General features: G+C 52.1%; 1 protein-coding gene across 4 annotated transcripts in view; it reads right to left on the reverse strand.

Annotated features, from left to right (window-relative positions):
• Positions 1–25,678, reverse strand: part of CACNA1H (calcium voltage-gated channel subunit alpha1 H) — a 221,701-nt gene that overhangs the window by 115,157 nt on the left and 80,866 nt on the right. For 2 of the 4 annotated variants that reach the window (XM_062588649.1, XM_062588647.1), the window contains exons 3-6: positions 15,203–15,314; positions 11,948–12,081; positions 7,287–7,384; positions 3,493–3,652 (exon numbers count right to left, since the gene is read on the reverse strand). In XM_062588649.1, the coding sequence (XP_062444633.1) occupies positions 3,493–3,652; positions 7,287–7,384; positions 11,948–12,081; positions 15,203–15,314 (504 nt within the window). Of the gene's footprint in view, positions 1–3,492; positions 3,653–7,286; positions 7,385–11,947; positions 12,082–15,202; positions 15,564–25,678 lie in introns of all 4 variants that reach the window. The other 2 variants (XM_062588651.1, XM_062588650.1) reach the window with 2 other exon arrangements.

Here is a 25,678-nt window from a genome sequence, read left to right on the forward strand (position 1 = left end):
GCACTTCCATTTCCCTTTGGGAGGGTTTTACACCAACGCCAAGGAAAGCCTTCACAGTGAACCCAGTGTCTGGTCTTTCACTCTCCAGGGCTGTAAGGAAATCTCAACCAGGGCTATTGCCTACACAACCTCCCAGCACAGGCACAGGGTGCTGGCCTGTCTTCTGGCCCCCAATGGCCTGCTGAAGGGCTGGTGAATGTTTTGAGGCTGAAGACAACACTGAGATTTAGCAGGACTTGGCAAGCAAAAGCAGATGACCAGCATCTCATTCCCACTTCCCTGCAGAGCTCTGCTGTGTTTACTTCCATCCAAAACCAGAGCTTAACTTTAATCCTGCATCCACTGCGTGAAGGGTTTGTTGTTGTTTTTGTTCTTGTTGGCTGCTCTCTCTGGAATGGGCTGGGTGATGGATGACTGGGGCCAGCAAGCACTGCCGCCAAGCATGGCAGCCTGGCGCAGCCGAGAGGGACTAGCGCACCCAGGACCCTCTCCCACCCACCCCGCGGCTGGCTCGCACTGTGTTTCACAGGCAGGTGACATTACCACAGACCAGCAGGAACTGCTAGTTTGGACAACTGCTATGAATTTGGGGCTGTCTGTGCAGTAGCAGGCAGGAGTAACCCTGAAGCGCTTTTCTGACATACCCACATCACCCCCTTACACCACTTGCTGTTGGGGTGGTAACAACCATCACGAGGGTGAACCTTATTGCAAGTACAGACTCAGGAAAATGAATCAGGAAGGACAGAGAAAATGGGAATGGTTTCATCTGGATTCCTCCAAACTTTCAAACTAAGCTCCAATCCTCAGCTTGAGATATCTTATAGCAGGGAAGAGAGGGATTGTCGTATTGCAGCAGGCACCCAGCACGCCACAGCAAGGCTTGGGTGCAGGCGAGGGCCAGCCCACGGCCGCCTGGGTTCACCCACCAGCACCTGCTGCCAGAGAGGCCCTGGAGCAGCACAGAGCTGCAGCAAAGCAGGGAGGAAAAAATCTCTCTTCTGCCTGACAAGACCTCACAAATCTCCTGCCTCTTCAAATATAGCTCCTGAGGCTTAACACAGGAAGCCTCACTTAGCCTTTAGTGACCAGGACTCAGACCTTGATAAGAAAACCCTGCAATGCCTTTGATGCTGCTAATGGACATTGCATAATAGCCTGGTTTCTCTGAGCTGGTTAATATCTGTACTTAGCAAATGATCCCCCTGTGGTTAATTTTCAAGGCTCCATTTTGCAGGAAATCACATAGCATTTTAGCAGCCTGTTTAAAGAGAAGAGATGGACCCCTCCAAAGCTAATCATAGCCCTGCACTCCACACGCTCAAAACACGGCCCTTGCACTGTGCCTGCTCACTGTGCACTGGCAACATGATCACCCAAGCACAGCTTTAACTCTGCTCTTTGTGCTTTTAAATGACAGCTTGGTGATTATTCCACAAGTGATGGGTAGTCCCAGCAACCAGTGAACTATCCATCATTGGTGCAGGAGAAAGCACACCAGGTCACAGCACCAGGGTGGAGGGCAAAAGCACACTCCAGCTGCAGACTCATCCATTTTCTGCCTTTCAGCATTTCTGATGAGATGAGTAAGTACCATCAGGGACTGTCTGTGGTACAGAGGCCCAGAGCGCCAAAGGCCACAGGACTAATCAGCAAGAGGCAGGAACAGGACCTGCACACAGCTGGAAGATGATCTCTGCTCTTCTTTAAGACCCAGCACAAGACATAGATAGAAGGTGATTTCACACAGATCTAATTAGAGGCTGTATCTCCTGTTACAGAGTTAGAGTTGCCCTGATTAGCTGCCCTCAGGCATTTCCTCACCTCTGAGCCACCAACCTCTTCACTGTTCTCCAACAGAAGCCTTTCTGGAAGCACTTCCTCCATCAAGCAGAGCTCCTTTCCCCTGGTAGGTTGCAGAGACAACAACAGCCTGCACTTAGCTTTGATCTTGGCTGTGCCCATGGGCTTTTAAGGTGCACCCTTACCCTGGGCCTCTGAAGAGGTACAGAAAAGGACAGACATGCAAACAAGTGCTGAGCAGCCTCAGCTGAACATCACAAAGTGGGATTACAGGGAGCAACGAACCAGATCCAGAGCCCAGCTAGAGCCAGGACTGGAGACAAGGCTTCAAAACAGGTTCAAAATTCATCCCAAAACACCATGGGTGCACCTACAGCATAGCTCAAAACAGTCTGAAGGCCCAGAGCTGGGCTTAAAAGGAGCTCCTGGGCCATGGGCAGGGGGTGGGGGGCTCCAGGTGAGGCTCATCAAAGCAGTCAAGGCTCATTAGTGCCCTTGGGCCTGGTAGGGGAGCTGCTGCATGTGATTACCTGGCTTGATAGAACCAAAACTAAAGGCTGAGGCTGCACCAGGCAGAGCAGGCGATTGAATGTGTTGCACCCCCCTGACACCTGTCCCAGGCCGAGCGTGATGTACAAATGTCTCTAATGCCTTTCACATCATGCCTCTTACCTTAGTGCACTTACAAAATGCATTGGTGTGTTTCAACAGCATTTCTATGTCGCGGTAGAAGGGAGAGCGCTGCCTGTAACAGTGTGCAAACTCCACCTAATTAACCCCATGCAGGCAGACGGTGTGCTGATCACCTCCCCGAAGCTGTACAGTTGGGAACATGGTAGAAAAAGGGCTCACGGGTGACTGTTTCTACTGGGTCACATGCTTTCTTTTCTTCTCAGCATCTGAAACCTGTATTTCCAGTGACACACAGTAACCTGTGAATGCCTTGCCCAATCCTGTCCCATCTCTCACTGTTCTCAGTCCAGCCCAGCACAGCCAGGTCCTCACCGGGGCGCGGGGTAGCTGCAGCAACAAAAAAAGCTAACAGAGCCTGTCGTTGCTATGCCGCCAACTAGCTCATGAAAGATTCACCTTAAAACCAGCTCAGTTCCTCATCCTCTGGTGTGCGTGAGAGGCGACAGCTCTGGACCGGCTGCTCAGAGCACCAAGGGCCTCCCGCTAACTCGCTTTCCCAAATTCAGGTCTGGTTTCCCCCGTGTGTTCATCTATCACCCCATCCCTGAGCATCTGCGGGGTTTTCATATCTTTGAAGATATAGCAGTGCCAAAAAGCAAGTCAAGCACGAGGGTGAATTTGGCAGCGGTCAATCGTTCAAACGGTGTATGGGGATATCCTGGGGGCTGCTAGAGTGGCTCCCTGGGGATGCAAACAGGTCGCGAACGCGGCAGTCGGAAAGGAGGGCGGCAGGCCACGAGGATGGAGCTGCGTCTCGGCCTCACGGCACGCGCAAGAGTTAAAGTTTAGTGCTACAGAAAGAAAATGGCTAAAAATCTCTGCATTGCTGTCTGGGGTGGGGGTGGGGGATCAGACCTGTGCCAGGGCCACCGAGACCCCGGCTGGCAGAGTCCGGCCCTGGCTGCGCCCCGCCGGAGGCTCTCCCCGCTGCGCTGCTCCTCCGGCAGTGCGGAGGGAGGGAGGAGGAAAAAGGTGGTGAGTTTTGGCTATACTCACATTGCAAAATTCCTGTCTAGGAAACACCTGTTCCTCAGCAGCCCTGCCCAGAGCTGCACACCGACAATCCCAAAGATGAAGAAGACGAAGAAGCACAAGAGGAGGACGTTGCCTAACATAGGCAGAGTATCTAACAGCAGGGTGACGAGTATTCGCATACCTGTGGGGAGAAGGAGAGAACAGGTTAGAGGCGCGATCCGATGGGCCGAGAGCAAGTGCCACCCGGCTCCCGCGTCGTGCCAGCCTTCGGCTCGGTCTCTGCAGCCGGAGCATCCCGGGCAGAGGAACGGGGCTGTGTAAATCAGCTCCTTGTGAATTCTTCTTTTAAATTACTGGGCTCGTGTCCCTACTACGTGCATGACAGAGCGAGGCCAGAACACAGCTGGTGCAGCCAGGGCTCTCGAGTCCCTTGCACGCTGCTGGCACGGCCACCGTGGTGTCGAGGCTTTGAGTTTTATCTTTTCCCCTAAGCCTTAAAGCTGAGAAGGAAGGTAAAGAGTGCAAAATGCTTAGCAGCAAATGGGAACAAACAGCATCCGGAGCGGATTTCCGAAGGCTGGATTTTGGAGCGGGCTTTTCAGACGTTCTCAGTGACGTTCTCAGCTCCACAACACGCGACCATGGACAAAGCTGTGAGAGAGCCTTTCCCTTAGAAACACCCCCGCAAGCCATCAGCTTGCTGAGAAATTGTCAAAATATATATTTAGAAACAGATTGAAAGTTTCCCTTGAATCACACAAATTGCTCCCCTGAGCCGTACAGAGCCTAACGGGGGATTTTAACTGCGGTCGCCCTCCTGGCCTCCTTCGCAGACTGTTCCTCTTCCCAGGCGGACGCATCTCCTGCCTACCTCCACCACCGCCCGCAGACGAGAGCAGCCGCCGCTCCACGGCTTCGGGCACTGCTGCCAAAGCAACGTCCTCCCGGCAGCTAGAGCAACTGCTCAGTTCTCTGCACGACTTTCCATCTTTAACTCCCGAAGAAGATCAAGGCATGAGTGAACGTCGCAGAGCCCTGTCTAACCCCTGCACGGAGAGCCCCGTCCCGCACGCCCCCGGCAGCGCCTGGGCTCTGCCACCCGCTCGCAGGTAGCGCGGGTCAGAGCACCTCCAAAGCCACAGATAAAACAGCACTGAAAAGAGATCAATGGCTTGCAGCTCAGCAGTTCAACAGAGGTTAAACGGGCCTCTGGGACACCCAGCAGCCACCGTCTGAGCAGCTGATGAGAGAAGGAGAAATAGCGAAAAGAGGGAGAGACAAAGGCAAATGCAAAACTGCAAAAAAGAATAAAAGCAGAAGCAGCCTCGGGAGCCCGGCAGAGAGCTGGTTACGGCACCGTGGCGATCGCCGCGTCTGCCGGGTAAAGCCAGCGACGCCGCAGCGTTTCCTCCCCCGAGGACGCTGCTCTGCAAACTACCCGCCGTGCGGAGCCACTCCTGCGGAGTGTGGGCGTTACACCCGGGCCAGCCCTGCCGGCTGCCCGTCAAAACCCGGCGCCGCGGGCCAGAGCTCCCGCCGGAGCCCCGCGCGCGGCGCTGGATCCCCCGCCGCAGCCCCCGGGAGCACGGTGCACCGCACTGCCTTCCGGGCTTTCCTTCCCAATCCAGCCTCGGAAAAGCAGGAAAGACTCACTTTATTCCCGCTGTGCAAAGGAAGCGGGGCTTTTCTTTTTTTTTTCTTTTCCTTTTTTTCCCCTTTTTTTTCCACCCTCACTAAAATCCTCAGCCTCTTTTTCCCAAAAATGGTTAAAATTTATCTCCCTATGCTAGACAAATTTTCTTCCCCACTCAGCTACTTCTGCTATTTGGAGTTGTTTAGTGGCACTGTTCTCAGGGCGCTTCGGGCTCCCAGGCGAATGTCAAGTGTGCCATGGGAAAGGATTATTAGCCCCAGCCAGGCTGAAATGAGGATCAAGATTTCTTTTCATGCTCATTCCATGTGATGCCTGTTTTAAATGTCATAAAAAACGAAAATAAAGCATAGAAATGGCCTTGAAAAAAAAAAAAGTGACTGCTACTAACCCTCCCTCCCCCGAAACTACAGCCCTTGCCAACAATATAAATTGCAGGAATTATATTTTTCCTGTCATTTCCAAGGAATAATTTCTAATAGAGATGATGTTTTTATTGGCTGGGGTTCTCCTTTCTTTTCTTAACAAATAAAAGAAAAATGAAATAATCTCGTGGGTGAATTTATTGTGCCTGGAAGCAAAGAGCTAATAGCGCTGGCTGGAGCCCGGGAAAGTGCCCAGGCATCGCGGGGATGATGCCGCCGGCTCGTCCTTCCCGGTCCAGCCGCGATTGCCACGGGCGACGGACGGACGGTGGGTTCGGAGGTAATCTCCGCGCTAAGCCCGAGCATCCCCACGGATGACAGACTAGACAGCGTTATCGCCCAGACCGCCAAAGCGGCACCCGACCGCGGAGGCGTTTGGTCCGCCGTTAACCGGGGCAGGCAAATCCGCAAACGCCGCGCCGAATCCCGGGCGCAGGCCGCCCCGGCTCCCGGAGGAGGCGGCAACAGCGCTCGGCCAACCCACGGCCCGCGTCCCCCCGCGCCTCCCCGGAGGGAAGCGTGGCCTTGGGCTGCTCGGGCGCCCTGGGAACAAACCCTGCTTAGGGAACCAAAGCTGCGGAGGGTTTCACGGTCGCTTTTAGGCTCTCGTTTCTGTTCCTCTTATTTTTAACTCCTAATGATGTCACTGTCAAATTTATATATATATATTTTTTTTTTTTTTGGAGGAGGAGGGGAAGAAAATCCTAGCAAATTTGAGTTCAGAGAGAGACTTCAAAGATTCCCGTGCGTAAACATCCATCTGTTCCCTTGCATGTTCATCTACGATACTGGAAGCAAAACTGTTCCGGGGGAGTTTGTTTTGCTGTCAGTAGATGTGCCGACATTATGGGCAATTAATCCCGGCAGGATGTTCGGCGAGACCCGGCGGGGCCGTGTGAAATCAGGCTGCTTTGCAAGGAGTTGGAAATGCCCTTGTTGCAGCGGACCTGTACGATTTCCGTGCAGTGCTGCTGCATTCTGCACTGAGAGGATTTTGGTTAAAATGTGATGGAAGAGCTACGAAATTAATACATCGCAAAGGACTGCTCAGCAGACGGCTGGTACTAGCAGAAGATGATTTCAACTTGTTGGTTGCTCTTTCAAATTGGATTTAGAAGACAAGCAGCTGAATCCACTTGAGAACAGGCTTAGGGGCCACTCGAACTTCCCGCGGTGGATGAACCCAATTTTGTTCCACATGACAGCAAAGCCTCTGTGGTATTTTACTGGCAACGGAGGCTGCTGCACTTCTAATCCTGAACACAAAGAGATGGAAAGACCTCCAGTAGCTGAGAAGGAAAATATAAACCTACCCGAGGGAAGAAGATCTTTCTTAGCCTTGCTCTTTCCTCCTTCTTTATAGGAACTTTGTTATTTGCTTTGCACGAGGATCAGGCCGGGAAGACCTGGATACAGAGTTACTTGCCTCAAGAGAGTTCACAAAAATGTTGGAAAACAGCCACAAAAATCTGGCATCCCAGGTACAAAATCTACTCAGCTGCCCCTTCCTAACACCGATAATAATAATAAATGATCTCTTGCTGTCAAAAACTAAACTAAATGATTTTGCTCCCAGCAGACTGCTGCAAGACTTAGCCCGCACGTAATCAGCTCGGGGGAGGTTTAAATCTCTGCTTTTCCCGGGGATCGGCCAGGGAGAGCCCTGAGCCTGCAGAGGTTCGCGGCCGCGGCGCGGGAGCGGGCGCCGCGGCGAGGGGCGCGAGGGTGGTTGCACTTACTTGGGACCCTGTTAATGGCTCGCAGCGGCCTGAGTACCCGGACGGTGCGGATCGCGGACAGACTGACGTTGTGTCCATCCAGAGAGTACTCCATCATGCTGAGGAGGAAAAGAGAGAAGCGATCAGGCCGCGGGACGCCGGCCCCACGCCGCGCGCGGAGCGCGAAACCGGCCGGCTCCGGGGCCGCCGCGTGTTTCCCACTGGCTGCGGGGATGTGAAAGCCCCGTGGGTGCCGCGGCGGTGGCAGACGTGCGCCCGGGCGGTGCAGAGGGAGCCCGGAGCACCGGCGCCGCCCCGTACCGGGCTCTCCCCATCTCCGGGGCGCTTACTGCTCTGCTCCGGGCAGCTCCGAAGCAGTAGGAAAGTTGTGCTATTATCCCCCCCCCCCCCCCCCCCGCTAGCATCCCGGCATATTTTCATGCCAGCTTATCTTTTCTCCTATGACAAAAATGTGAATAACTGAGCTGCCAAACGACGGTTGAGGTAGTGTGCTTTCCATTTTATTATTAAGAATAGGCAACATTTTCTTTTTCATGCTCTGTCTCCATTTCACATAAACATTTCTCTCGCAGGCTGGGAAGGACGTTAAGTTTAGCCAGTTTTCTTGCTCTTTTATAGCAATGAGTGGCAAATGTGTGTAGTGTTGGTTTTTTAATGGGGCTATGGCTAGTTAGCATGGCTGTAATTACAATTTACGAGTTTGACTATGGGGAAGCACTTGTAAATATGTCACAAATCTCTCACCGCGCCTGCTCAAATAACATACAGCATCAAAAGCAACCCTGCGAGTAAGCTGCTGGCCCCCGTGGAGAAAGGGCTTTTGTTTTTTCTTTAACTAAACAAACAGATATGGAAGGAAGAAGGTAAATATGAGCAGAGTTGCTGTAACCTCAGAAACTTCAGTGCAGACACGGAGATTTTTCTGTTTAAGCCTCCTAGAACCGGGATGTACCCAAAACTGTTAGGTGCTGGCAAGATGCAGGAGTCGAGCTGGCCTCCCCCCTTCCCTCTGGCTTGCGGCTTTTGTGGTGTAACCCCACAATATCACTGGTATTGCACTGGGGTGACTTTGGTCCTTCAACATTAATTCCCTATGCAGAGGACGTGGCAATTCTGAGCTGTTCTTAGCAATAACCTTCCAAAGGCAGTATTTTACGTAGCTAATGAGTCTTTACAAATGAAAACCATCTTAAAGCTTGTAAGTAGGAACTGAGCTGAACCTGATGAATAGTTTTAAAACTCAGCACAGCATGAAAACAGGTTTTAAATCTAACGCGTGTTCATTAGGCAGCCATAGCAGAGCGGTGGGGAAGCAGCGCGGAGGACCACACAGCGGGAAAGCCGTCGGAAATGCCCGCTCACACCTCCGCCGAGGGGGCCGGAGCCAGCGCCACGTGCTTGCTCGAACCAGACCTTGCAGGAATAGACAAACCCTTGTTTAAAGTCCCCCAAATTAATAGTGCTGAAGCCTGAGACCGTTCCCTGACTTGGCCCCAATACGGCACGCTCACAATTTATCGGGTGGCTGAGTAAGTGGATTTTACTATAACTGATACTGTTTTTAAACTACTAATAGCATCTAAAAAGAGTATGAAATGTGCCAGTGGGAGCTGGTTTTTACTCCAGAGGGTGCGTGCAACTATTAGGGTGCTGAAGGGCCAGTTCCTGGGGCCTTGCCTCACCTCAGCCCGGCCCTCTCTCCAGCAACCTTCCCGGGAGTTGTTCGCAGGACCGATAAAAGGTGAATAAGGATCTAAGGTTTGGCCTAGGAAACAGACTTTCTGACTCTGGTATTTTGGTCCTCTGTGATATACCATTAAGGTTTGCAAAGTAAGCTGCAGAGGATCTACGTTACCTACTGAAAGTAATCTGAACCACTTCATCGAACGCAATGGACTCCACGCCAGTCTGGCTGGACTGGCACTTGGTAGGTGATTCCCCTTAGCTTCTGCAAATGGAGAAAAGAATGCACAAGCCTTTGCAATGTCTTCTACCAAGAACGGCTTCCACTCCTTGAGCTGTCAAGTTGAAGATGTCCAAAGCATGCCGTATGGGTCTGCAGTGTCTCCAGGGACTGGATGCACAAGCAACCTCTCTGGTTTCCGCTCTTGTGGAATCTTTCTGATGCTTGGGAAATGCTTTCAACTTGGCTGCTGGTCAGACTGAAAGGCTGTAAGCTCCATTCGGTCTGAAATTTTCCAGGGTACATTTCTTAGGCGAGCAGAACAAGAAAGGGCTTTCAGTGCTGGAACAAACTTCAGAGACAATCTGTTGCTAAAGGCAGGAGATATGTTTATTTTGTAGTTTCCCTGCTTACCCTCAGTTTTCTTTGGTACATTTGCTAGCAAGCCAAATCAGCATGTTTGAGGGGACCCAATGGGACAAACAAAGCAGACAGTACTGCGTATCACTTGGTCCCCTTCTTTTTAGAGAAGCCTCCTATTAACTTCATCGCATCCGTCTACTTGCTCAGAAGAGCAACTAAGTTATTCCAGTAGTTTGCTCACTGCTAAAACTGCCTCTGGTTTTAGGAACAAAGTTCAGTTTGGGTAGTGGTGGTAGAAGAGGCAAATAGCCCCAGCCCATCCGCACGGCTTCTCCTTGCCCTTTACCAGTGTTGCTACCGGCCACCCTGGCTCCGAACCAGCCTCTCTTTCAGGAGCTGGAGGCAATGTCATCACAGGCATGGCCTCAACACACCAAGATCAGCTGGAGAGGGCCGGGATCAGCCAGCAAAAGTTGTTGTCCCACTTCTCATCTCCAGCCTTAGTAACACCATGCTGGCAGAAGGGCTTCCTGCAGGGGTTTCATGGTGTTTCTGCTGTTGTCATTCTTCTCAAACATATGTTCACCACGTTGGGTTGGAAATGGCCTGGAAAACTACCAAACTGACTCACCAGCTACCTCCTCTGTCATCCTAGATTCTAAGTGAACAAAAGATCCTGGTGTCAAAATCTGTCTTTGAAGTACGAGCTGAAGGCTCAGGCTTTGTGCCTGCATGTGATATTTTATAACAACGCTTTGCTGCGAAGATCTATTTGATGATGCTGTGAACCTCTGCTTGCCCATCAGAAGAGTCCATCCTGCAGGTTCGTCTTGGGGAAACACTGCCAGCACCTTTGCTTGTGAATGCCAGATTTCTGATCTCGAGATTCCCAGGGCAACCACGGCCCCGCTCTCGTGCTGGTTTCATCACTGCAGCAGCTTTGGAGAAAAAAAACCCAACTGCTTCTTTTGCTGTTCTTGCTGGTCCTCCTAACTGTAACCAGATGCGGGTCCAAAGGAAGCTCTGCTCAGGATAGCTCATGTTTTATTCAAAGCGGTAAGCCCATTCCTAATTGCATTCCAGACGTGGAGCAAAACAGAACTCCTTTATTAGTGGAGTTAAGACAGTACATCACTAACGCAAGGGTAAAAATACCCCCAATATATTACAGGAATGTTCTAATTAACCCCAGACTGATTGTTATAAACCCAGGAATTCCGAAATAAGGCAGTACTCTGTAATTAAATCAGTCTATCCTTTTCTATGGTGTGCCAAGCAGGTAAAAGAGAGAGGCTGGGTTTCTAAAATCTATTTGTTTATTGAAAAAAGTTTTAGACTTTAGTTTGCAATTTGCTCAGCTTTCCCCTACGGGTGTGAGGAAGCTGGTGGAAGAACCCAAACTTTCCTGGGGATATTCAGCAAATAATTTAAACCTGTTTATTAACACATCCTACAGAAATAAGCAGCTGTGGGAGATGGTGTTAAAATATAATGAATAAAGTTTACAGGAAAAATTCACAGGCACTTGTCATTTAGGAGGATCAGCAAAGGCAGCTGATGGCCAACTTCCAGCCATTTTTTCCCACTGGGATTTCTATTCTCTGAACCAGATTTTTGGGCTGGATTCTCCCTGTTTGGCTAAATTCTGCCTTTCTGCTTTGCTCTAACGGTGCCACTAGAGCTGTCAGGTTCACACAGAACAGCGGCTTTCCTGCCAAGCTGAAGAGCTCACTTTCTTAATTAAATCCTTTAGTGCAGGCTGCTAAGTACACTACTCTTTATTAAAATGGACATGAGTTTTGGGGAAGCAATTTCTTTTATTCTGTATTTGCACCTCTCTCAGTTTTCTGCCTCTCTCAGACCTTTGGCAATGAGAAAACTAGCCAGTTACATTCCTCCTTCCAGCCATTTTCTAGGGAATTTCAATCTCCGCAGCTCAACTCGCTGTCTACGGTTGCAGCACCCAAGTGTTGCACGGGATGCAACCCAGGCCCAAGCCCACGTGGCCCGAACCTCAGCCGTAGCTTCAGTGGGAGTGGGGCTGAAGCGCCACGTGCTTCTTCCCCTGCTGTCGAGGTGGTGGTCTCAACCGCAAGCCCCGGGACATGCTGGCCATCGTAAGGACGGGACCAGTATGCCTCTGATTTGACAGGGACCACGATGGCAAAAGGATCACTGCTGAAAATCAGATGTCTTTTGCCCTGACATTCCTCCCCCAGCCCCCCAAAACCAAGGGTCGTTGCCAGAGGCTTAACCTAATGAAACTGCTTCGGCTCAAACTGGGCAGCTTCCACAAGACATAATGAAAACCAGCCAGGACAACCTACAGATCTGGTTCTCTGGGGTTTTCTCACTTTCACTGCGAAGAGCAAATTTATGAGGTTTGGTTACTGACCCCGCCATCACGATGAAGAAGTCCAGGCGATTCCACGTATCTCCAAGGTAACACTTCTGCCCAAAGATCCCCAGAGCCACCATCTTGATGACCATCTCCACCGCAAAGAAAGCGAAAATGAAGTCGTCAAATGCCTGGAGACCAGTAAAAGATTATTACAGTCAGTTCTGCCGTGCTCCCTTATCAGGGAGGGGGAGAGCAGAGATGGGAGTGCTCCTGCTGCAAAGGCACTCCACACATCCCGCTGACACGCTCTCTGCAAGGCAAAGCAGTAGTGCCCAAGAGCCATCTACCAAACTTAGAAATAAACCCCACAATATCTGCCGGCTGACGGCAAATCCTGAGCACCGCTCCTGGGTTAATGTATTGCCTGGGAGGCATTACAGTGTCTCATAATTTACTGACAAAGATACATGGCCATGACTCTTGTAGAGATTGGATTTATCTTGGCATTTAGAGCCTATGCAATTCAGCATTAGCTTGTGGTTGGGTCCTGGGAGTCTCAGCAATCTGCAGTGGAAGCTGAGTCTCCGGGCTGAGGCAGCCCATACCCACTAGAAGGAATCTGTCCTATCTAACTTAGGGAGATCTGCTTCACTTCTGACACTTTCACAGACTCCAGAAGGGACCAGGATTCTGTTCAGGCACCCAGACGTAGCTGTGTGTGACCATGCACACCAAGCACAGGCAGAAGCAACAGCTATAAAGGGTCGTTCTGCTGCAGGGAGGAACAACTGCTGCAGTATGGCATGGGGTGAAGGCTCAGTGCAGCCCACTGTTTGCCCAAGCGCAGCATGCCCCTTCATGAAGGTCAAAATTGTGGTTTGTAGAATACTGTGGGAACATGAGAGCAAAATAAAGGTGAGCAAGTTAATCCGGTGCTGCCCTGAAGAAGGGGCCTCAGCCTTCATCGAAGGAGCCATTTCTGCAGGGTACCCGGGAGCTGGACAGCAGGGATGTGTGAGCCTCGATGGCTCCATCCATCCTGGTGACCACACACACATGCATGAAACGTGGAAGCATTTGAAGATATCATGAAATAGTCTCTTTTGTAAATACCCTTGTACAAGTTGCCTGTAAAACTGAACATCGGGAGGTATAGACTGCTTTTAAATCACGTACAAAGGCTTTGTTGTTTTGCATAACAGCCTCACTAAAGAACAGCAGTTTCTTCATCCACAGACATGATGCTGGACAGAACTATCCAAACCACTTGTTTAATGATCGCACTGTTTGGTATTCTATCTCTGGCACTTTCATTTTGAGGCCTGCATGGATTAATGACAAACTTAACAGAACATCCACATGCAAGCCAAGTTCCCATCGTGCATCCATGTACTGCTGCGTGGTTGGATGTGAGAACGATCTTGTCTAGCTGTTGGCTTTGTCAACCAATGCTCCCCTTGATAAACTGCACTGAAATTTTGCTTCATTGTTTCAGTTCATTTAATAATTGGCATTTGAACACCTCCAAAAAGAAGTTCAGGTTTTTCTACTTCATGTTCTGGCTTTTTCAATCTCCTACAGGCTGTGACAGGGCGATGGATAAAGATGGTTTTACTTGTAGCCCTTTTCTGCCTGCAAACACTTCAGTATAACACTTTGTTTTTTACAAATATATTCAATATGTTGTAATCATTCAGCAATTATTAAAAACTAAATTCAGTTCCTGGGCTCCTTGCAGACTATACACATGTTTATTCAAAGAAGAACAGACTGCTGTGTGTTTTGCAAGCTATGTGATTGCGACCTGATTAAATTACATTGTTATGAAAAAAAAGGAAGCAAATAACAAGACTTCATTAAAGTCACCTTCTCGTCCAGGCAGGATTCCCTTTGTCTGCCTGAGCATTTGGGAAGGGACAAGGAAACCCCCAAACAAAGTCCCACATGGGTGAGTATGTGCAAATAAACTGCAGGCACGTGAAGGTAACCCTTCTGTTTTGGGAGTGATCAGGCACTTTCTGATGGGTTCCCTGGGGGTTTGACCTGAGCTGCCTGCAGGGTGATGCCGTCCTGGGAAGCAGCTGGACTAGCTACCTTTGGGTGCTGCTTCTCACTAATCCTGTGCCTGACCCTTTGGAGAAATTCCTATGCTGGATGCCTCTCATACAATAGTTTCTCCAATTTTCATCTTATTCCTTAACAAACCCCTAGTGGATTCTCTGTTCATCTGGCTTACTCAGCTGTGTGTTTAACAGACCCTCCTTTTAGGCTGAAGGAGGTTTTGATGAACAACCCTGCCATTCCTGGTATTTCCAGATAAGTCTAGACCAAGATGTGAAAGGGGCAAGAGAGGTTGGTTGGAAGGTCCCAATGGCCGTCCTTGAACGTTGAAAAGCTCAGTGCAGCATACCTGTGAAGGATTCAAATGAAGCGAGTGTTCACTACCACGTGTCTGCAGTCCCGGCCGTGGTTGACGTAATGCACTAGAATGACTGAATAGTTCGTTTCAAGCCTCAGAAATGAGTTGTTGCAGGAAACCTCGCGCCAAGGTGCAGCCCACACACCAGATGCTGCCAGGCTGAGCTTCCAAAACGAACCCTGCAGGCATGTGGCAGCGAGGGGATTGCCAGGACTAGGCGAGGGATGACAGGACAGGCACGGAGCCCCACTACGGCTGGGGCGGCCAGCAGGCTGGGGCTTACAATCTGGGAGGGAGTTTTGTGCTGGCATGCGTTTCTCGAAGGTCACTTATCCCACTACTTGGCTGTGCGACAGCTGAGGGACTCAGCTGTGGAGCACAGCTGGTGTGGACTCATCCCATGTTTTACCTTCTTCCAGATAGGGCAAAGTTACCAGTGCCTGACTGCATGGACCACACTGCAGCAATCGAAGAGACACCAGCAGGGACCTGGCTGGAGCAAAAGCTGTTAACTGCGAGCAAAAGGTTCCCTGCTGCATTGGGCATCCTGTAATTAAAATGTGCTCAACATCAGATGATGCCCAGTTCTGAGACCCCCACCCTTACTGAATGTGTAGAGAAAGGATCTTGCCAAATCAGTCAGCCCTCAGGTTTCACATAGGGTCACAGCAGCAGGTCCCATCTCCCCTGATGCCAGAAGACCAGGCCAGATTTTGCAGGCTGAGTGTGGCTCATTAGCCATTGTGGAAAAACCATCCCTACATGAAGGGCTTTCACGACTGGATCTCGGGACAGAGAGACACGGGGGTCCCAGCTCCTGGGATGGTCAACCTCCCTGTGCATCATTCAGCAACGAGTGCCCAGGAAGCGCGGCAGGTCTGTGCTCTTACCTCCAGGATGGTGCACCGCTCCGACTGGCACTCCACGTCCTCGCAAGGCTGGAACATGCCCAGGGTGACGCAGTTCAGGAGGATGACCAGCATGCTGACATGCTCGAACCAGGTGAGAGGAGGGTGTTAAGGAGAGCACACGCTTCATTGGCCATTGCAAGGATGCAGGGGAGGGGATGCCAAAGCCGAGATGCTGTGTGATTTACCCAGCAAAAAGCCTTCGCTCTTGGCACAAGCAACAAAGAAAACACCCCCAAACATCCAAGATTTGCTAAGATGTGAAGTTTTTAGTAATCGATGGGAAAGAGCCTTGGAAAGGGTACTCCTGTTGAGATGAAGGGACAAAGATGCCTTTCATTTCCTACAGAGAAGCAAAGATAGGGAAGTGCAAAAAGGCATGTTGCTGTTTTCCACCTGAAGGCCCCCGTGCTGTCATTCACTGCTGTATTTCTCCCACGCAGAGGAGCAGCAGAGAGCCCAGCAGTCCTCTGCCTGGAGCAATTTTCATCTCCAGATCTCAAAGGCTTTTACCACTGAATCATGCACAGCGTCCACTAGCACTTACTCTTTCACTGCCACGATAAAGAAATCAAGACAAAGAAAGATGAATTGATTCAGGCACCATCGCAAGTCAGATCTCAGGTGGGCTCTCCAGATCCTTGCTCCAGCCAGGAAGGTTGCCCTCCTTGTTTCCACCACAAGTCAGGAGAGTGGTTGCCAAACACAGCTTATCTCCTTCCTTGGTGTCAAAGTCTCAAGGAGCTAAGGAGGCCAGATCAGGCTCTACATCACGACTACAGATATAAAAGCAAAACAAAGCTAAGCCACCAGCACAAGCTTTAGGGCCAGGGATGATGGCATGTTTGGATATAGGATGTAAATCACAGAGTGATGCCTGGGAGCAAATAGTTCAGTTGGACCTGCTCCTGCCCAGAACTGGCTCAACTAACCTCAGAAAGATGCTAGGTTTCCTCTGGGATACAGGATTCACAGTATGGGTTTTGAAAGGGAAGGGAAAGGTTCAAGATCGGACGTTTCCATAGCCACCAAAAAAAGACTAAATTCTCCTACCGGACCCACCAATGTACAACTATAGTAGCATTAATAGTTTCAAAGTAGTAAGCAGTGATTCTCATTAGTGCAAAATAGGCTCAGAGCTTATGATTACTGCTGCTGGTATGACCATTAAAAACAATAAAAAAAAGATTTGGGGGAAATGAACAGGAGTTTCACAAATTAAATATGAATGAGAGAACTGTTCTTAGGAAAATAATTGGAAACATCTGTGTATGAATAAACCTTTCTGCTTTCAAACACACAAGTGTGTGTGAACAACAGATCATGGAGAAAGAACATAGGCACTGTCTTATTTCTGATAATAAAAATTCTCCTACTTCAGAAAACCAGACAAAAACCCTACCATATTTATTCTTTCTTGTGGAAGAAAGAGGGCTCAATCTCACTGTTCACGGCAGGAGGATGGCCAGCGAGGATCTCCGTCCTCCTCTGGCTCCCAGTGCTGTAGTTTCAACCAGGTGGTTCCAGGAGTTCCTCATCCCTGGGCAGGAGGAGGAGGAGGAGAGGGACCACAGAGCACCTCTGTTTTGGCAGGGTGGCAGGTGGGTCTTACTCGCCTCCCAAGGTCACTCCTTGCTGCTGTACCATGTGAGTTCCCGGCATTCCCGGCAGGTTATTTGAGTCTTGATCACTGAACTTTACTGCCATTCCTTTTAAATCTAAGGATAATCCCTTCCGCTCACTTAGCGGGGAATGGTTAACTTTCTCCAACACCAACAAGAGGCACCCAAAGGCAGCAGGACAAAGGTAGAAGGGAGATTTCATCACCAGGTCGCCAAACTTTTGGTTTTAGAGAGTGATTTAATTTGAAAATTCAAGATTAGGAATGCCTTGGAGCCAATGCTGGTATCCAAACACATTAGACTTGGAAATGCACTTGTCTAAAATGGAAATGCTCTACAGAAATAAACAACTGAAACAAATAAACTCCCAGGTCCCTCTGTCAGCAATGCAGAAGAAGCTGGAAGAGGCAAAGTTCCTGGCCACAGCCCCAGAGAACTTGTGCATTGCTGAAATACCGGTCTTGGTTTATTTATTTCTCTCTCTTTTCAAAGATTTCCTTCTGATTTTTGACATTTGTAGGGGCTGTTTGGCTCCCCCTGCCCTTTGACTAATTAGAAGCAGAGTGGTAATCCTGCTCCGTAGAGAAAACAGACCGTGGCGCACCCAAACAAAGCCTAACCCATGGCCACATCCTACTTACAATATTTGCATTGCTTGATGGGATTCATGTGGAGCTCCCTGCAAACACTGCTCCTGGGCTATTCCCAGGATGCCTGCAATTGCATTCTTTTCATGTATTATAATTGGGATTCTTTTTCCTTTAAAGTCAAGAAAAAAAAATAGCACAGGAGTCCAATCTCCAGTGAAGGAGGGCAAGGGAAGCTTGGCCTCGGGCCGGCTTCAACCTCTGCTGCTGCAGCAAGGTTCCAGGCTGGGGAAATCTTCACAGCTTTTCTAACCTAGACTTTCCCCCATGGCAAGCATCAATAAAGCCTGAATTCCCTGTCCACCAGAGGTTGCTCGTGGTGGTGTCTGTTCTCTGTCCTCCTCTCCGTGGACAGTGGCCAGTACAAACACACAGAGGTTCGTTCTCCTGCCCCCTCGCCTTGTCCCTGCTCAGCCTCAGAGGCAGAGGTGCTCTCAGCAGAGCCAGGTCCGAGAGACATTGGCTAAATTCTCCTAAACCTGCTGAAAGACCCCAGATTACCTCTCTCCAGCAAATGCTCTAAGGAAAGCAACACAGTTCCTCCCTGCAAAGCACTCGCAAACCTCTGGACCCCTCGACTTCAAGCTGAGACAATCAAGAATTAGACCTTGGTTTCAATTAGGAAACACTAATTTGTCAAAAGGGAGCCACTGATATGGACCAGTCTGGACTGCAGTATTCTTTCAAGATGGACTTTTTCAGTTAAAATACGGAGGAGCCCCAGATAGGCAGAGACATTGGGCATTGCTCCAAGGAGTCCTCACAGATATGGCGAACACGGATGAGTGTCTGGGCTCCCCCACACCCCAGGCTCAAATCCCAGCCATGGCATTAGTGTGTGTCTGGTGCTCAAATCCTTCTCAACCTGCTGCAGAACTGCAAACATGTGCAAAAATCTTTGTGAACAGAAAACCTGCCATCTGGATCCAACATTTGCCCAGGATTTTTGATTTCAGTGGAGTGACTGAAACTGAAAGATAAAGATGTTATGCTGAAATCTATGGGAATTTTACCATTAGCTGCGACAGAGATGAAACTTGGCCTATGAGATGCAGAGAAACTTCCTGCTTTTTGGAGGTCCTGGCTCCCCAAGTTGCCTTTTCCCTGCGGCTCTGCTCACTGGATCTCTAAAAGCTTCTTGCTTCTTCTAAATGACCTAATTGTGGCTTTCCAGTGATAGGGTTAAATAATCACCTGCATGAAAAGACTTGTTACTAGAATTGCAATGAGTGCCCCCCAATGCCCTAAAGACAGACAGACCCACTGTCACCCCCTGTCCCTCTAGACCAAAGCTGAATTTGGCGCCTCCCTTCACTAAGTCAGCAGAATTGTTTTAATTTTCCAACACACAAGAAAAAAGCAAAGCTTTGGGGATGTTGAGGAGCTTGCCAACGCAGTCAGCCAGCAGCAAGGGTCAGAAACAGCCGAGAGATGGAAACGGCAAAACCGCGACGCATAGAAAGAAAAGAGGCAAAAGAAAACTTATGCTGCCTTTGGAGAAAACTCTGTAGCACCAGCCAAAATTATGCTGGTGGGAGCAGCTCTGCTTTGGCCACGGAGCGGACGGGAGGACGGAGGAGGGACCCCAGCGTCAGGGCTCGGCTCCTTGCCCGGGAGCACGGTCCTCTCCCGCTGCCGCCGTGCTAAGCGCCTGCCCAATTTCTTTTGCATGAGATTAACAGCAGCGATTTGCTCCCCAGCTCGAAAGCAGGGGAAAGCAGCACCCTGCGAGCGCTGCCCCGGCGGCGCTAATCCTCTGTCCCGCCGGGGCCCAGAAACTCCCGGCAGAGGCGGCTTCGGCTCGTTCCCTTCCTTGCCGGCGGTGCCCCGAAAGCTGGGATTTGCCCCAGTGCAGGAAAAAGCAGGCTCTGGCAAAAAATTACCCTCCGAGCACTATGATCCGTGGCGATCCATTAGCTTTTTCACCCGCTGCCAGCCGGCGCTGGCGTTCTGGGATTGCTCCGTGGGCGCCCGCACGGGCTGCCGGCTCCCCCCAGTCTCCAGCCCGGGAGCGCTGACGGATTCGTGTCGGACTTGCCGGGCATCCTCTGGCCCCTGGGACCTCCGCGTGCGGTGCCCGCCGACCCGTTAATATCGTGACTGTGCAAAACGCGCCGTATCTGAATTTCCATGGAAACTGCTGCTCCCGGAGGCCCCATCCACCTCCCCGCCCCAGTCCCCGGTCTGGAAGCAGCCGACTCGGCAGCTTCTGCTGGCAGCACCCCCTTCCCCAGGGTCCGAGTTTCACCAATTTACCTAACATCTAGCCCCAATTTACATGCGGTGGATGCAGAAACCAGGCCATCCCTCAAAACCACCCCGTCCCACCTGCTGGTAGGGCAACGGCCAACACCGATGCTCCAGGGCAGCTTTTAACACCGTTTAACCGAAACAGCCTCTGGATAAAGACGTGCGGCTTGATGATGAAGAGCTCTGGTTGCCCAAACACCCCAACACATGGCCAAGACCCTCCTTCCACACTGACTTCTGCCTTGCCAACTGAGCTGGTAGGGCTTCGACTTGATTTAACAAGCAAACGAGAGATGGGAGCTCCAGGATGTACTCGGCTAGTTGCTCAAGATAGCTCTAGTACTTCCAGCCGCGAAACTACAGCCATGCACGTGCTGGAGGAACAGGCGATCCAAAACGAGCCTGCCCGGGAGCGGCCACCGGCCTCGGCCACCAGCGGCCAGAGCTGCGGCGAGACTCATCCGTCACAACAGCGGCGGCACAGAAGGGCTCTCCGGTCTCCTAAGGGCATTAGCAATTAATTAAGGAAGCAGGCTAACAAACAGAGAAAAGACTTTTGGTTTGGAAACTGCTCTGCACTAGGTTCAAAGCAGAATGGGACATCGCAGACACTTGGCATCTGATGATGCCCCACAGATCGGGGAGGCATTTCAGAGCGGTGCATGAAGCGTTCTTCTTAATGCAGCAAGTGCTACCTGAAGACACATTTGCTTTTGGTCCATTTTTAAATTGTATAGGTACTCGCTAGACAGCCACATCTGCAGTCCTGTTTTTTGTCCTTTTTTTTTTCACTTTGCATCAGTTATTTCCTCAGTCCAAACAACGAGCACAGAAAACCCCAGAGAAGCGAACGGGGAAAGGCTCAGACGTACCCAGCGCAACCGAGTCCGCTCCCCTGCGCGGTGCAGCCAGTCCGCGCTCCACCGCTTTCACGCAGATAATCTCTCCCACCCGTCACGCCGCTTTGAAAAATATTTCTGCAATAAACACGCTAAAAACGCCGGGGCCACGTTACTGCTGCGTCGCAGACTCCCTTGCTTTCACCCAGCGCCTCGCGACGAAGGACAAGCTGCCGAAAAGCCCGAAGCCTCGCGACGGATCGGCCTCAGCTTCGTTTGAACGTCCCTGCGCAGCCGAAGCCCCCGCGCTTCCCCAGCACCCGTCGGAGAGAGGAGCGCGCAGGAACCAAAGCCGAAACGCCCAGCGACGGAAAGCAGCGCGGAGACATCACGGTGCTTACTATTTTCCAATAATCTTATTATTTTTAAGCCGGTCAGAGGATTTTGGAGACTTAACCCCGTATTTTAAAAGCTTGCATTTGGCACTATTGCTATTACCACTGCTGTCATAGCCGTACGCACTGCACACCGCTCGGAGGAAAAAAAACACAGTGATAAAAGCCAAGTTATAGTTACAAGTAGAACATATGTTTACAGAAGAAGCAGCCAACTGAAGTTTCAGTTTTTTTAGTCGAAGAAGTGACTAATGCACTAAATATACACGCACGCAGGCACGTATGTGTATATACAGGGATATACACACATACACGGGCATTCGGGAGACGGGGATTGCAGAGCAGAGAGGTGGGCAGGTGCTGCTCAGCGAAAGGCAGGAGAACTCGGACAGGTAAATCCCACCAGTTCCCCTTGAAAAAAACCCACAGCCTTGCTTTCCCGTTGGAAGCATCGCCGGTTTGGGAGGTGGGAGAGGGGCCCCGTCCCCCGACCCAGGATAGCGGGGACAGAGGGGACCACAGATCGCTACCAGCGAGGTGACACGGAGAAAGCCAGCTTTAAAACTCTGCCGTTTCCACCTCAGCCTGTAGGCTACTTAATGAAAACCAGCCCAAAGTCAATGATAAAAAGGAGCAGAAAAAAAAAAAAAAAGGAAAAAAAAAAGAACTGTAGGAAAAATGAGTCAGACTAAAATTCCCGAGAGGCAGCGCTGACTGGTGCACTGGCATAATTTTAAGGAGCACTCTTTTTTTTTTTTCAAAAGAAAAAGGTGATTGATTGGAGTTATTTTTAGCCCCCACACTGCACTGGATTATTCGGGTTCATTCGCTTACGGATTGTAGAACAAACCGAGGCAGCTGCGCTTCGGAAATACCGGCCTGCCCGGTCGCCCCGCGAGCACCCAGCGCAGCAGCAATATTTCAGCCCGGGAGACACGGAGCTGGCGCGCGCCTTCGGGGAGCGGGCGGGAGAGAGAGGCCGCTCGGAGGCAGGATTCCCCGGAGCCGCTGGGATAACCGCATCCCGCCGGTTTGCTCTAAAGCACCACGGGGCCGCGGGGTCTCGGGCTGGGCGCCGGCGCGCTGCCCGCCGTCCTGCAATGCCAGCTGCTCCCGCAAAAGCGGCCGGGCGCGAGCCCCGGGCGCCTCCTCCGCCTTCCCGCTCCGGGCTGCCCCGAGAAGTCTCTGCACCGAAGCTATTGGCTTGGGAAGCGCCGAGAAGTTGGCACTGGTCCTGGGAGGAGAAAGCCCGGCAGTGCGCGGGCGAGCTCTGCGGAGCCGCCGGCGCCGAGCGCAGGCAGCGGTCCTCAAATAACCCCCCTCCGCCGCCGGACCCTGGGAGCGGTGCAGACCAGAGCTCGTTCCCGGGAGCGAAACAAGGATCGAGGCGTCTCGCTGCGCACCTCGAGCCGTTCCCCTTGCTCCGGCTGAACTCCAGGAGCCGCGACGCGTTTCCAAGCAGTTGAACAACCGGATGAGAATGAAGAGAAGAGGACAACTTTGCTTCCTCTGCACCGTCTATCCAGGCAGGGGGAAATCTATCCAGGAAATCGGGTCGCGCAGAGTCTGCGCCCCGTCGCTGTTGTGCCGCGTTTGCGGTCGGATGAAATCGCTCCTGGTAAGACGGGCGACGGCTCGACGGGCGATTTCCCAGCCCGTATCCAGGCTCAGACCTGCCCCATCTCCGCCCCGCTCCGACGGCAGCGCGGGAACGCCGCAGTTCGGGAGGCGCGTCGCAGGGGCGCCCGGCCGCCGTCCTGCTCCGCCGCTGCCGGCGCGTTGCGGGAGCGGCTCCGACGGAGGCACCGAGCGCGGCCGGGTCGGCCCCCGCCGCGGTCGCCTCCCTGCGGCTCTCCGAAGCCCGGCGAGGCCGCGAGCGGCGAGTCTGCTAGGTGCTCGGGCCACCGGCGTCGTCCCCGTCTCCAGCACGGGAACCGGTGTCCGTCTCGACACCGCAGTTCGGCGGATTGACCCCTTCTGTTGGGGAAAGCATTACTGGGGGAGCAAAAAAAAGGGTTTTTTCAGACTGACGTTTAAGCAAGCTCAGCTCTCAACCACACCGCGGGATCAGCCGGCAGCTCTCTCCTTACTGCCTTAAGCGGCTCCGCGTCCCACGTCCGCAGGGCAAGAACTGCCCCAAGGACGGGGGTCTCGGGGGGCAGCGCCGGCGCGACCTGCGCGGGTTCCCGGCGCCCCCGGGATCCTCTCGCCTTGAGGTTATAGGATCACCTGCCTCCAGCCCTGGATCCGCCAGCCCTGGATCTGCCAGCCCTGGATCCGCCAGCTATCCATCACTCATCAGCTGCACGTGCATTTAGTAACGACCCCCATGCACCCAGCCCAGCGCCCCCCGCGCGGCACCCGCGACCCCAGCGAGCGGCCAGACCCACTCGACACCTGCATGAGGGGCGTCTAAAAAACCCAGGCAACGCGGAAAAAGTTTATTTATTTATTTATTTATTTTTGTCTCCTCTGCTGTATCTTGCTTCTTCCTCCAACTGGAATATTATCAAAATAAATAGAGATGCATCCGACAGAAAAAAGAACATACTGGCCGTTTCTGCTGGACTGAGGCAAGACGAGCCAATTCTCCGGAGGCTTTCAGGCCACGCAAGGTTCAAGGGTGCAGTCCCTAACCCAGACCTCGGCCGAGCACCTAGCAGAGCTTTGATGCGGAGCCAAATCTTCTTGCCATTGCAAATTATTGCCATTTTTCTTTCTTTTTTGGTAGAAAACAGTTTCAGTTTACGCTCAGAGCATAAATCGTTTGGGTTCCCAACAAGGTTCTTCCTCCTGCATTATTTTTTCATTTAAAACCCACCGCCCCCGTCAGATCCTCACCGCTAACTACCACCGAGCGCGAAGGGGAAGGAATCGAAGCCGAGCAGCGTCCCGGGCGCTTGGCGCCTCTGCTCCGCTCCCCCCCGGGCCGCGAGCAGCCGGGGAACAGACCCATCCATCTCCTGCTCGCAGCTGACAAGCGAAATTGCTTCATATCTTGCCCAAAACGCGCGCAATGAAACCAAGATGTATTTTAACACATATTCAAAGGGACGCTGTCGGGTAGTTCAGATCCAAAACGAGGGATCCGGTAAACAAACCAAGCAAGCAAAACGCTTACAAAGTCGGATATTAATAGAAAACTTATTGGGCTTTTTTTTTTTTTAAAAAAAATCACAATTAAAAAAAAAAAGTCTTTTTCCAAAATCCCCCCTGCAGCTGTTTGCAAGCCGGACGAAGCAGCATCGCTGCGACGTGCCGGTGGCCATGGGGAAGCCCCCGTGTGCCATCCCCTCTCCCCTCTCCGCTGTGCCTCGCTTGGGAAAATGAATAAATAAACAATAATAATAATAAAAGAACCAGTTGCAATTTATGCTTTAAGTGAGTTAATGTTTATGAAGTGCTCTTGTATCAGTGCAGGCGGTTGTCAGAGCCAACGCAACAAAATGCTAATTCAGCCCCGCAATCAATGGTGCCTTTCTTAGAAGTGGCCGGATAATTATGTCTAAACAGAAATGAGTTTTGGAAAGAGGTAAACAGCTGAATTTCATTACATCTCTCGCTGCTCATCTGGAGTAAATTGGCGATGCTGCCACAAGTGCAGGAGGTTTCTGAGCGCTGCAAAATTTCCATAGGTGGGAAAAGGGGCCCAGGATCTCGCCGGGCTCGGCAGCAAACGGATCGAACCGGAGCCGCGCGGAACCGGCGGCAGCGGGAGGGGAAGCGCCGGGGCGGAGCAAGGACCCGCAGCGGAGGCGTCCGGGCGCATCCCCGGAGGCGAAAATTCGCCTCCTCGCGCCGCCCTTCTGCAGGGCGATGAAACCGGGAAGGCTGGCAGGGGCAGCGGCACCGCCGTCCCCGCGGGCCGTCGCCGGCGGGAAGGAGCCGCGCAGCTCCAGCGAGGACGCGGCAGGACCGCGGGCTGCCCGGACCCGCGCCCGGCCCGGGGCAGCGCCGCGTCCCCGGCCCGGAGCCGCGCGGAAGCACGCGGAGGGGCTCCGCTGAGCTCGGCCGAAGCCGAGCCGTCCCACGGCGACGGACTGACGGTTATCAGCCGGAGACGGACACGGAACCGGCTCCAAATCCCCCCTTTTCCGACGGCCCCGCAGAGCGCTCCAGCCTCGGGCTTTAACGGGACATGTCGCCACAACCCCGCACGTTCCCCACCGGGCAGGATCCTCACCTCTTCCACCCCGTCCTTCAGCAGAGCCGAGCCAGGAACCTCCCTGGAGGGGTCTGCACCCTCCTCCTCCTCCTCCTCCTCCTCCTCCTCGACCTGCAGCAAGCGCCGGGAGGCGGTTGCAACCCGACAGCCCTACATAACACATCGAGGTTATAATTTTTTTTGCCAATACTTGACTAATTTTTAAAAAAGGGAGGAGTCAGAGAAAGCTATCTAAAAAATTACAGCACGCTGAGGTCTTCCCCTCAGAGCAAGTGAACTGCCCCGGTTTCCTGGCCACACACGCACACCTCAGTATCAGCGAGGGCCTTCTCCCCGCCACTCGCAGCTGTGCGAGGGGCGGGTGGGAGGCAAATCACCAGGAAAAACCCGCGACGGCCCACGCGAGGCACCCAGACGTTAGCACCCGTTTGGAGAAAAAGCCGCGTAAAACTCAAGCTCTGGGTTTTCTGCGGCACGCCTGGGCAGCAGTGCTGCCGGGAGGACGAGACGCGGCACGGCCAGCGACGGCCAGCCGGGCGA

Source organism: Rhea pennata, chromosome 15 (genome assembly GCF_028389875.1).
Source record: "Rhea pennata isolate bPtePen1 chromosome 15, bPtePen1.pri, whole genome shotgun sequence".
NCBI classification, from domain to species: domain Eukaryota; kingdom Metazoa; phylum Chordata; class Aves; order Rheiformes; family Rheidae; genus Rhea; species Rhea pennata.